Source organism: Palaemon carinicauda, chromosome 3 (genome assembly GCF_036898095.1).
Source record: "Palaemon carinicauda isolate YSFRI2023 chromosome 3, ASM3689809v2, whole genome shotgun sequence".
NCBI classification, from domain to species: Eukaryota; Metazoa; Arthropoda; class Malacostraca; order Decapoda; family Palaemonidae; genus Palaemon; species Palaemon carinicauda.
The window spans coordinates 159501926-159514210 of NC_090727.1; the positions used below are offsets into that span (position 1 = coordinate 159501926).

Below are 12285 nucleotides of genomic sequence, written 5' to 3' on the forward strand. Positions count from 1 at the left end.
TACTGTTTTCAAAGATGAACTAACGTTTAGTTTAGTCTCCGCAGTTGTTGACGTTCAGAACGTTCAACATGCGCTCTATCGTTACGATAGAGAGAGAGTATTTCACGGTTTCACGTTGCAGTAAGAGTAAACCGATTCTAGCGTTTCGTTCATTCTTTCTTAGCTTAAATGGTTTAAATTCTAAATAAAGGAACTTTTTATTTGGGAAACCTTTCAGTTTTTTCTTTTAACAAATAATATGTTTTAACGATATATAATTGGGCTCTTCTCTCAGGTTCTAAGTCAAGAGAGAAGAGAGAGAGAGATAGAGACGGAGGGAGAGAGAGGAGAATAAACGTTTCGTTCAAGCGGGTAACGTTGTTCTCGTTTTTTACTCTTCTCCCTAGTCGCTGTAGGGGAAGAAGGTAAAACGTTTCTAGAGTTTTATTCTTGTTCCCAGGCTTTATGCGGTGAGAGATTTTAAACGTAGTTTATTTGATCTAGTGTTTAGTCTCTTTTCCAGCCACTGAATTCTTTATCTTTAATTATGTTTTTCTGTTGCATTGTAAAACTGTTTTCGCAATTACTACCTTTTAATGAAGGATAGGATTGTGTGTTTCAGGTAGAAATCAGTTAAAGTTTCGATTTCAGTGAAATAAGTGCAAACAGAAAATCAAAAGTGATAAAGTGATATGCGCAAAGTGTTACAGTGTTGCGTTCGAGGGTTCGTCTGTTCGTGCCAGTTGTTCACCTAGTCCGGGACCTCTTACAAGCTCCCAAGCCCAGGGGAGAAGTAATGTCGAACGACTTATGGGTTCCACAGGCCTTGATCGACGAACAGACGTTTCCCTCCGTGGTTTCGGGTGTATCTACACACGTTGCCGACGTGATCGCCCCACCCACACAAAGACGAGAGAGCCCATTTATTCCTCGTCTGCGGAAGAGGTTTCTCGTAGAAACCATGGACCAAATCTTGCAGCTTTTTAAGTGCAAGTCGGTCCCTTCCGCGCAAGTCCAACGGCCTAGGTGTAGCCACTGGGTCAGTTCGGACTCGCTGCAGTCATCCGACGACTGCACACCTCCCAAGAGAGGCAAGGTGGTTCCGCAACAGGCAGTAACTCCGTCTGTTGCCGCACCAGCTGTTTTAGACCCTCAGTCACAACGGACAGTAGCTCCGTTTGTTGCCGTTTTTTGTAGACCCTAGTGGTCTTTACTGCAGTCTATGCAGACTCAGTTTGCTGTGGTTATGCAGGAGTTTCGTGCGGAGAAGGTTTTCACTGCTCTCGTTAGCCTACAACCTGCCACGGTTGTGCGCCCAGCTCACGCTGAGGCTGCCTGCTCCCACACTCCGGCTGCGGAGAGCTCCACCTCCGATGCGCGATCGACCCTGCCAGACGCATGTTAACGTTAGCCGACGTGCGGCTCCCTCCGTTAACATGCGTGAGCTACCGCATCAGCAGTGGGAAGGTGGAGTCAAGCTGCCGTGTTTTGACGCGATGCGTTAGTTTCCGCAACCCACGGCAGTCCCCACCACGCACCACCACTCCGCTTTGGTTGTTGCCTGCTCCCACACTCCGACTGCGGAGAAGGTTGACGATGCACCCGTTGGCCTACAGCCTGCCACGGTTGTGCGCCCAGCATGGCTGCCTGCTCCCACACTCTTGTTGTGAGAGCTCCTCCACCCATGCGCAGTCGACCCTGCCAGACGCATGCTGACTCCCACATACACACGGAGCACTCCGTTGCCGTGCGTGAGCTACCACAAGCTGCCGTGTTTTGACACGGTGTGTCAGCCTCCGCAACCCACTGTGGTTACCGCCTCTCGCCCGCAGCAGACTAGTCAGTCAGGAGTTGAGGCTTCCCCACACAGCTTTGGTTGTTGCCAGCTCACAGACTGTCAAGCAGTTACATGAATTTGCCTTCTGGTCTGCTACTAATGCACCAGGGCTGTATGTCCTCACGCACCTGTTGTGGTTGACAGTTCAGTTTTTTGACAGTTCACAGACTGTCAGGCAGTTACATAACGTTGCCTTCTGGTCTGCTGCTAATGCACCAGTGCTGTATGTCCTCACGCACCTGTTGTGGTTGACAGTTCAGTTTTTGACAGTTCACAGACTGTCAAGCAGTTACATAACGTTGCCTTCTGGTCTGCTGCTTATGCACCAGTGAAACCCTCACTGAGATAACCTAGCTTTTCTCGGACATGGTTCCTGTAGATGAGAAAGTGCTGTTCTCCCTCCTTCTGATATTCCCTTGAGGACTCTGTCATTTGGAGAGGAGCCTTAAGCTGCTTAGCCTCCTATGGACTTTAATTAAAGCACATGCTTCCAGGGATGGTAAATGGTTCCGCTTCAGTCGCTAACCCCGTTTGTTGCCACACCTGCTCCCATAGACCCTAATGGGCTTTGTTGCAAGGCATGCAGTCCAAGCTTAGTCCTTGATAGAGGATTTTTTACGGAGAAGAACCTTCTAGCCAACAACCTTCCTACCGGTTGGTTGTACGCCCTGTTGACGCTGAGGTATCCTACTCACGTCCGCCAGTTGAGATGGTTCCTCCACCGGTGCGACCCAGTGTGGGTTGCCAGTCGCACGTTGATGTTAAGCGACTCTCGGAGGTGGTTGTGGACGTTCAGTGTGTCACTAGGAAGACGTTCAACAACCAGCAGAGGTGACTTGTTGTGACGCAGTGCGGCAACCTCAGCAACCCGGTAGGGGGTTGTCTGCACAACCCAAACCAGACAATCTAGACAGTTTCGGGTTGTCGCTGTACTTCCTCGCGTCCCCATGGTTGACAGTTCACAGACTGTGCAGCAGTACCATGATCTTGTGTCCGGCTCCGTCACGCATCCACCAGTGCGACCGGATTCAGCGAGTCAGACGTTGCCCACTCCGTTGCCGTTTCCTCATCAGTTTCGGATGAGGAACCCTCTGATGAGGACATGGCTGAACAAGACGATCAACCCCCAGCCCTGCTATCCATCCAGAAGATGCTGAAGAAGGAACACGGCCCTGTCAGGCTGTGGATGAGTCTGGTTAGGACACTGTCATCCGTGGTTCAATTGGTGTCACTTGGAAGACTACACCTCCGTCCTCTTCGGTATCATCTAGCTCTTCACTGGAAAGGACAAGACGCTAGAAGCGGTCTCGATCCCGGTTTCCGGGAAGATAAGTCTGGTCTGACTTGATGAAAGGACTTTATCAACCTTTGAAAGGGTCTTCCCCTGACTGTTCAGACTCCCAACCACGTTCTCTTCTCAGACGCATCGGACGTAGGCTGGGGTGCGACCGTAGGTGGTAGGGAATGCTCGGGATTATGGAACTCGAGTCAAAGGACAATGCATTTCAACTGCAAGAAGCTTCTGGCAGTACGTCTGACCTGGAAAAGCTTCAGGTCTCTCCTTCAAGGCAAAGTGGTGGAGGTGAACACGGTCAACTCCCTGCTTTGATGTACATCTCCTAGCAAGGAGGGACCTACTCTCTGACATGGTACGAGTTTGCAAGTGACCTCCTCTCCTGTTCAACAGGTCTAGACTTTTCACTAGTAACGAGTTTCATCCAAGGCAACTTGAATGTCATAGCAGTTTGTCTCAGTAGGAAGGGACAATAATTCCAACATATTGGACCCTCCACAAGGATGTATGCAAGAGACTTTGAGTCACCTGGGGCCAGCCAACCATAGATCTCTTCGCAACCTCGATGTCCAAGAGGCTCCCAATACTTTGCTCACCTATCCCGGACCCAGCAGTAGTTCTTATAGATGCCTTTCTACTAGATTGGTCTCATCTAGATCTATATGCATTCCCTCCGCTCTAGATTGTCAACAAGGTACTGCAGAAGTTCGCCTCTCACGAAGGGACAAAGTTGACGCTAGTTGCTTCCCTCTGGCCCGCGAGAGAATAACTTACCGAGGTACTTCGATGGCTAGTAGACGTTCCCAGAACACTTCCCCTAAGGGTGGACCTGCTACGTCTGTCACGCGTAAAGAAGGTACTCCAAGGCCTCCACGCTCTTCGTCTGACTGCCTTCAGAATATCGAAAGACTCTCGAGAACTAGAGGTTTTTCGAAGGAGGCAACCAGAGCGATTGCTAGAGCAAGGAGAACATCCACCCTTAGAGTCTACCAATCGAAGTGGGAAATCTTCCGAAACTGGTGCAAGTCAGTATCCGTATCCTCGACCAGTACCTCTGTAACTCAAATAGCTGACTTCCTCTTATATCTGAGGAAAGAGCGATCTCTTTCAGCTCCCACTATCAAGGGTTACAGAAGCATGTTGGCATCAGTCTTCCGTCACAGAGGCTTAGATCTTTCCAACAATAAAGATCTACAGGACCTCCTTAAGTCTTTTGAGACCACGAAGGAGCGTCGTTTGGTTACACCTGGTTGGAATTTAGACGTGGTTCTAAGATTCCTTATGTCAGACAGGTTCGAACCACTTCAATCAGCCTCCTTGAAAGATCTCACCTTTAAGACTCTTTTCCTGATATGCTTAACCACAGCTAAAAGAGTCAGTGAGATTCATGCCTTCAGCAAGAACATCGGATTCTCATCCGAAACGGCTACATGTTCTACATCTTGGTTTTCTAGCCAAACACGAGCTGCCTTCTCGGCCTTGACCAATATCGTTCGATATTCCAAACTTATCGTATGGTTGGAAATGAAATAGAAAGAGTATTATGTCCTGTAAGAGCTCTTAAGTTCTATTTTAAAAACCTTTACGAGACCCGTCTGAAGCTTTATGGTGTTCAGTTAAGAATCCATCTTTGCCTATGTCAGAGAATTCTTTATCCTATTTTATCAGACTGTTAATACGAGAAGCTCATTCCCTTCTGAATGAGGAAGACCAAGCTTGGCCGAAGGTAAGGACACACGAAGTTAGAGCTGTCACAACTTCCGTGGCCTTTAAACAAAATAGATCTCTGCAAAATATATTCGACGCAACCTATTGGAAAAGCAAATCAGTGTTCGCGTCTTTTATCTTAAGAATGTCCAGTCTCTTTACGAGAACTGCTACACTCTGGAACCATTCGTAGCAACGAGTGCAGTAGTGGTGGGGGCTCCACCACTACAATTCCCTAATTCCAGAACCTTTTTAATCTTTCTCTTGAAATATTTTTGGGTTGTCCGGAAGGCTAAGAAGCCTTTCGCATCCTACTTGATTTGGCGGGTGGTCAAAATCATTTCTTGAGAAGCGCCTAGATTAGAGGTTTTGATGAGGCCCTTTAGTATGGGTTGCAACCCTTCATACTTCAGCTCCTAGGAGTCGCTCAGCATCCTATGAGGATCGCGAGGCTCAGTAAGGAAGACGTACTTAAAAAGGCAGAGTAATTGTTCAAGTCGTCTTCCTTACCAGGTACTTATTTATTTTATGCTTGTTATTTTGAATAACTGCTGAAATGAAATACGGAATACTTAGCTTATAATGTCAACTTGTAATGCTGGTCTCTACCCACCCCCCTGGGTGTGAATCAGCTATATGATCATCGGGTAAGTTTGATATTGAAAAATTTTATTTTCCTTAGTAAAATAAATTTTTGAATATACTTACCCGATGATCATAAATTAAAGGACCCACCCTTCCTCCCCAATAGAGAACCAGTGGGACAGAGGAGAAAATTGGTTCTTTGTTGACATCGAGTACTTGAGTACCTACTTGACAGATGGCGCTGTTGATGTACACCCCCACCTGTATAGCGATCGCTGGCGTATTCCGCCCGTAGGTTTTTTCTGTCGGGCAGCAGGGATGCAGCTATATGATCATCGGGTAAGTATATTCAAAAATTTATTTTACTAAGGAAAATAACATTTCATATCAGGACCTTATGTACTTGGTATCTAAACTTAATTAATTTTGGTTTTCGTGCCATTCACCCATTCCTATTTATCCTTCTTTGGTAGATTAACTTAATGCAATGTCTAATATGATTTGAACTGCAGTTGAACTATGGAGATCAAACCTAATTTGTTCCAAATGAAATAAAGTTACTGTTCTGATGTTTGTTGGTATACTCTTGGAGAGAGCTACTGTACTTGAAAAGTTAGTGTGTACTGTACTGTAAAATCTTTGTGTTGGCAGATATTGTCATTAAAGAAATACATTTCAGCTGTACAGGCTGTAGCAAGTTGCAACTGTGCATTCAGTCTAGTAGTTATCATTTGATTGTGACAAAAATTCCTCAATAATATGATTAAAAGTTTTGTTTGATCTCCGTACATGAAAGAAATAATTAAATAATCTTTACTTCCCAGAGCTTTAGTACTTGCAAGTATGGAAGTCAAATTCCACATAGACCCTGACACTGATACTGTAGTAGATATTGTGGCAAAACAGCATTTGGAGACAATGAGTATGGTTGAAGAATTCATGTTGCTTGCGAATGTCACAGCGGCTGAGACTACACTAAAGGTATGTATAGGCTAGTACTTGAACAGATATCTTGAAAATGTTGTAATGTATGACTAATTCTGGGGTGATATTTTGTCTTTTACATACCGTAAGTTGAGAAGTATGTCATAGAATTGTTGGATTTTGGAAAACAAACTTCTGGACTGTAATCCTAATCAGCAAATGTGTTAAAACTAAAACCACTATAGCATGCCAATGTCCTTATGTTAGCTGACTTTAGTAATTGTATGCAACCTTTTCTTGCCCCTGCAGCTTATTGAATTATTTCAATAAAAAAAAAAATAATAATAATAAAACTTTGTAAAGATCTATGGTTGAATGTACTGTTCTACCCTTGTTCTTGCCCAAAAGATGCAGTAAGTGATGATTTATTATTGTAATTAATGGGTTCCCTCAGCTGCTGCTGCTATATTGGTTCTTTTAGAACTAATTTATTACAATTAGTTAAGAATTATGGTTTCTTTAAGAGTTTGTGATGATTGCAAAGAAGCTAATTTTGGTGAAATTAGACCTGCATTCGATATGCATTGATGGCCGAGGCTTCATATGCTCTTTAGTAGTATGCTGTCACGAGTGTTGCTTTTTATCAAAACAAATGAAACTTTCTTATTTAAAAGTAATTGATTCTTTAGCTAAAGATAGTAAAAGTAAATTGAAAAGTAGATTCAGATATGGAATCATACCTACATTTATGAATCAAAACTGGAAAACAGTAACTGGAAGAATGTGAAAAATTTCTTTTTACCCAAATGGATTTCAAGGGTATAACAAAAGGTTTAAATAAACCGGTAAATTTTATATCCAAAATCTTAGTAGCTTATAGAGTTGGAGAAAATACAAAATGATTAAGACAAGTTTATTTTTTTAGATTATTTTGAATATTTAGGTCTGGTGGTAGCTGATTCTTATACAGAACTAGGTCAAGCTTATTGCAATTGTGCTCTTGAAAAAGAGATTAGTTTTGTTCTTTGTTTGTCAATTACTGTATGTATCTGAAGCTCAAAGGCACAAGTTAATATCAGTTCCCTTTGTGGGATCCTCGTTTAATCAAGATATGTTGTCTAAATTACCTGATCAAGTAAATCCTAGAACACACAATAAGGTATTTTCATAAACGATTTATGTTGCTCAACATTCAACGTTCCTATGACCTCTTTCCAATCAGGTTATTGGTCCGTCTCCTGTTTATCACCTTCATTCACAAACTTAAGATAGGGGGAGAAGTAAACCTAAGAATAATGATAGATTTATTCTTGGAAAGTACACAAGGTTCAATCACAAAAAAATTCATTATTTTTAATTGGGGAGGAGGAAGGGTCAATAATCACATGTCAATTGAAAAAGAGTAACGGGCATACAGTCATGGATCTGTTTACTGTGAGCCAAACTTCTCCCAAACACGTGAGTAGTAGTTATGTTAAAGAAAGTCTATCAAATACCTTTCAAATTATATCCCCCATTAACCACCGTACCAAAATAATTTCATGCATACCAATGATATTTAGAATGGAGTTATTCCTACGCATAATACAAGTCATCAATCTTTAATAGGAGTATGGTGTGAGTGAAGATGAAACGTCCATTAGACTTTCTTACAAGGTAAACATAGTTGGACACCAGGTAACAGGCACCCACCTAACAGGTAGAGTAACCTTCACTTTGACTTTGGCCTAAGCTGTGCACATGTATACTCTGCTGCATCTATGCCTTGGCCATTTAATCTTACATTTTTCTCTTTCTATATTGAATGATAGTTGCTTTGATGTACACCCCTAAGCCATACATGAGGCTATGCCAAAGTAAGGAAGGCCATTACATGACCAAACCAATGGTCGACCCCCATCGACTTTGTAGTTTTTGTAGGGGACATGACTGTTTGCAGTCATCCACTTGCGATGAGTGTAGGTAGTGGCCCTCTTTGAAGTGGGTCGATTTTGTTAAGAAGAGTAAGAAGCCTAAGAGGGATTCATTAACAAGAGAGGGCACCCCAAAACTGACGCACGAGAAACTCTTATAGATCTTTTTGTTTTTTTCTCCCCTTTAGAAACAAAGCTGGCTGCTTTCCCTCCGATTTCTTCCGAGGTTGGGTCCTCTGGGGAAGCCTGTGGAGGTAAGGGAGACTGCTCCGGATCCTCCAAGAGTGTTTCTGAAAAGCACAGATTTATGGCTCTCCCTATTCGGGGGCAATACACCCCTCTCTATCTCTCAACCATAGCCCCTTACTGTATCTTTTGTTAACAACTCTAGTGAGGAATTGGGTGTGAGTAAGCTGTGGCCTTCACTGGGGATTGAAGCTACCCATCTGCTAATATCTGCCAGAGCCCATAAGTATTCTGTTGCTCCCTCCTCTCTAATTTCTCCTGCAGAGGTGAAAGATCATCAACTGATGTGAAACCCTCAATTGCTTTGAAGTAGGGCAAGAAGAAAGATGAATAACCCCTCTCTCCTCCAGTCTATTCTCCTGCTTTGAAGTTGTCGTCTGCTGCCCCTAGGAAGACAAAAGAAGTGAAATTTTGAACAATTCCCTTACCTGGTTTTGTGTGAGGGAGTAATGTTGCAACGAACCCTAACCCTTGCAAAGGGAGTTTGGTACAAAGTTCCAGTGCTCACGCTTAAGGTTCCAGGGATCGGAATGGTAAGAAACCGATCCCTAGTGTTATTTGTCAGGACTTCATTTCCTCTCATGCCTCAGGATGCTTCTAAGATGGTTTGGTGACCAAGCACTCATCCAAGAGAGTTGCGAGGAAGAACGAGGTTACCAATAACACTTCCGACTCTTCCTATCATCTGGAATTGCCTGTTCGCTGTAAGGAGAAGAAGAAGCCAGGCTCTTCACACTCTTTGGTTTGGTCTCCATGTGAGCCACGAACAAACCAAGTACAATCACTGCATGACCTATCACTCCCTGGTCTGGATCTCCACGAGCACAATTGCCCCAATCATTTATATCTTGTTTTCCACGAGCAAGATCTTGTGCTTCGCCCTCTTATAGGGATAGAAAGTCTCTTGCTTCCCATTCTTGCTCGCCTCGAGAGGAAGTCTCGTGTTGCTCAATATTGCTCCCCCAGAAAACAAGAGTCCTTACCCTTCTAGGCCTTGTTTGGAGCGACTCATAAATCCTGTAATTGACTCCTCGCATATGCGTTATCCCAGAACTCATTCACATTCACCACGATCAGGCAAGAGATCATCTCACTCCTACTTCTCACGTTCAATGTTATGCAGAAAGGAAACTATAGATTCTACCTCTTCATCTCCATCTATTAAGACCATACATGGCCAGCCTTCCTGACAACACTCGTCTCCTTTCAAAATGTCGTGGTCCCGTGGAGACCTTGCTTTTTTGGAACAGACTACAGTACAATACTTACCTTTGGACCCTATGGGTAAAATTGTCTAAGGCTTCGAAAGAGAAGACCTCCTCATTAATCCAAGCATACTAAGGAAATTTCAGCTTCTCAGGCTTTTGATTCCAAAACTCCTCAACCAAAGAAATCTACCCGGAAGGATTGATCCACTCCTCACAGTGTCTCGACAGGTTCGTACAATGCTGCCTCTGACTCCCAGCCCAAGCGCAAAGACAATACCGTAGGTCTAAGCGTTATCCTCCTCCTAGGGAAAAAATTTTTCTGATATGTACTATCCCAGAATGTATAAGATTGCCCTTGGGTGAGGACGAACATTCCTCTCGAACATCCTCAGACTAAATCAGTGAATGAAACAAGTCACACTTTGGCACTTGCTTCTCATGCTGAGGATTATCTAGGCTGATCAGTCCTGCAGAGTGAAAGGTAAACATGACTGGCAATTTTTCCTGTCCTCTTCCTCTCTCTTAGGGTTCAGCAGTCACACAGTTACAGTATGTTACTGTACCAGATGTTAGATGCAGATACTGTAAGCTATTCACCAGAGTGACTTTACTATTATGAATTATATTTAAGTACTGTATTTCCCCTTCCTCCTGGAAAGGTAGACAATGCCTGTTGCATACACATTCATTGATTATATAATGATGATACACTGGACAACATATCCTATAGTATATAGATTCTTTATTGACTTACCATTTATGATAATGGCCAACCCATGCTCAGGAGTTGCTCCTCTTAGGACAAAAGTTCATTGACATTTCCTGGGTCAGATAACCAAGCCAGTTTTTGTTATAGGGAATTCCTCCTCTCTAAAAGATAAGCTTTCTTATTAAAGGCCAATGGTTTACATTACATGTAGGAACAAATCACAAATTTAAAATAAATTTGTATTTTTCCTAATTATACAAACCTGAGACCTTTTGAGTTACACCATATTTCTCAATCACTCTGCATGCACCTAGGTCAAAGGTCAAAGTGAAGATTGTTCTACCAGTCAGTTAATAAGGCTTACCCACTTCTTGACAACCAACTGTATTTGTGTTTACTATTAATTGCCATTCTAGCTTTACTGATATCATACTCCTTTTAAAGGTATCGGGTTTGTATGGTTATGAAAAACAAAAATTACTTTAAAAAAATTTTTTTTTTTTCATTCGTGAGGATTCAAGAAAGCTTATTGACATAGTAGTATTTATTATTTTATTTTCTACTTTTATAATGAAATTAGTATTTTTATTTTTTGCCATTCCAAAGCATAGACCCAAGTTTACCGAATACAGTATAATTTCTGCACGGTGGATAGATGTAAGAAATTTAAAAATCTCTTACACTCAGTAAATATGGACTTAGCCTATGCACTGGGACACTATAGAGTATTGATGCTTGAAAGAGATTATTCATTAATTATAATAGGAAATTCTTTTAGTAAATATTTGATTTCTTTAATTGGGTTTTATTATAAGAGCATTTTCGTAGCAGAAATAAACTTGAAACATAAAAAAAAAATCTGTAGTTCCAGGAAGGCCTTGCTTTTGATATGTCTCTAAATCAGGTCAAGGTACTACAGTATTATCCTTATCCAGAGATACAGGTTAGGTTGCTCCCTTCCTTAGCTTTAGCCTGTTCAGTCTCAATGCATTGTCTAGTTATTGAGTAAACTTATCTCAGAACATTGCTTGAATAAGAAACTAATATTTTCAATATTTAACTTAGCCGGTGATTATATAAGCTGCAACTCTGTTGCTCGACAGAAAACTCTACGTTAAAAATCCGCCAGCGATCGCTATGCAGGTAGGGGGTGTACTTCAACAGCGCCATCTGTCGTGCAGGTACTCAGTACTCAATGTAAACAAAGAACTCAATTTTCTCTCTGTCGGGCTACCGGCAAGACCTACTAATTCGCTGTTGCTAACTGGATTTGTTTTCACAACTATTTGGTGAAGTACTGTACACTATTCTAGTTTTGAGCTTTCGCTATGCAGGTGTTTTATCTTCATCTCAAAACTTGAACTCGTTTTGGATAGATTTAATTATGGTGACAAAGAGAGTATGGACTTTCTTTCACTTTTAAATGGCCGACCCTTCCCTTAGACGGAAGTGTGTTTAGGCTTTTAGTATTTTTCTTATCACGTTATAGATCTATATATTTTATATCTCTCCGCCTTTATTAGGCCTCTTCGATTAACTTTCCATTTATTATAAACATATAAAAATAAATTTTAATGTTTTGTTTATATGCGACCTTTCCTGATAGTAGGCGGTCCTAACTTGGAACCGAAGTTAATCAACGTTGAGCCCGTTATATCGTATTTAGCTTTTAAAGAATTTAAAACTTTTTAAATGTAATGTTTTATGAAAGAATTTCTTTGATAGTCTTCGTACTGTTTTCAAAGATGAACTAACGTTTAGTTTTTTAGGCTACGCAGTTGTTGACGTTCAGGACGTTCAACATGCGCTCTATCGTTACGATAGAGAGAGTGTATCACGGTTTCACTTTGCAGTAAGAGTAAATCGATTCTGACGTTTTGTTC

General features: G+C 42.2%; 1 protein-coding gene across 1 annotated transcript in view; it reads left to right on the top strand.

The window, feature by feature from the left end:
- Positions 1-12285, top strand: part of LOC137638727 (exosome complex exonuclease RRP44-like) — a 95956-nt gene that overhangs the window by 50603 nt on the left and 33068 nt on the right. The window contains exon 11 of the mRNA XM_068371054.1: positions 6227-6383. Within this exon, the coding sequence (XP_068227155.1) occupies positions 6227-6383 (157 nt within the window). The remainder of the gene's footprint in view (positions 1-6226; positions 6384-12285) is intronic.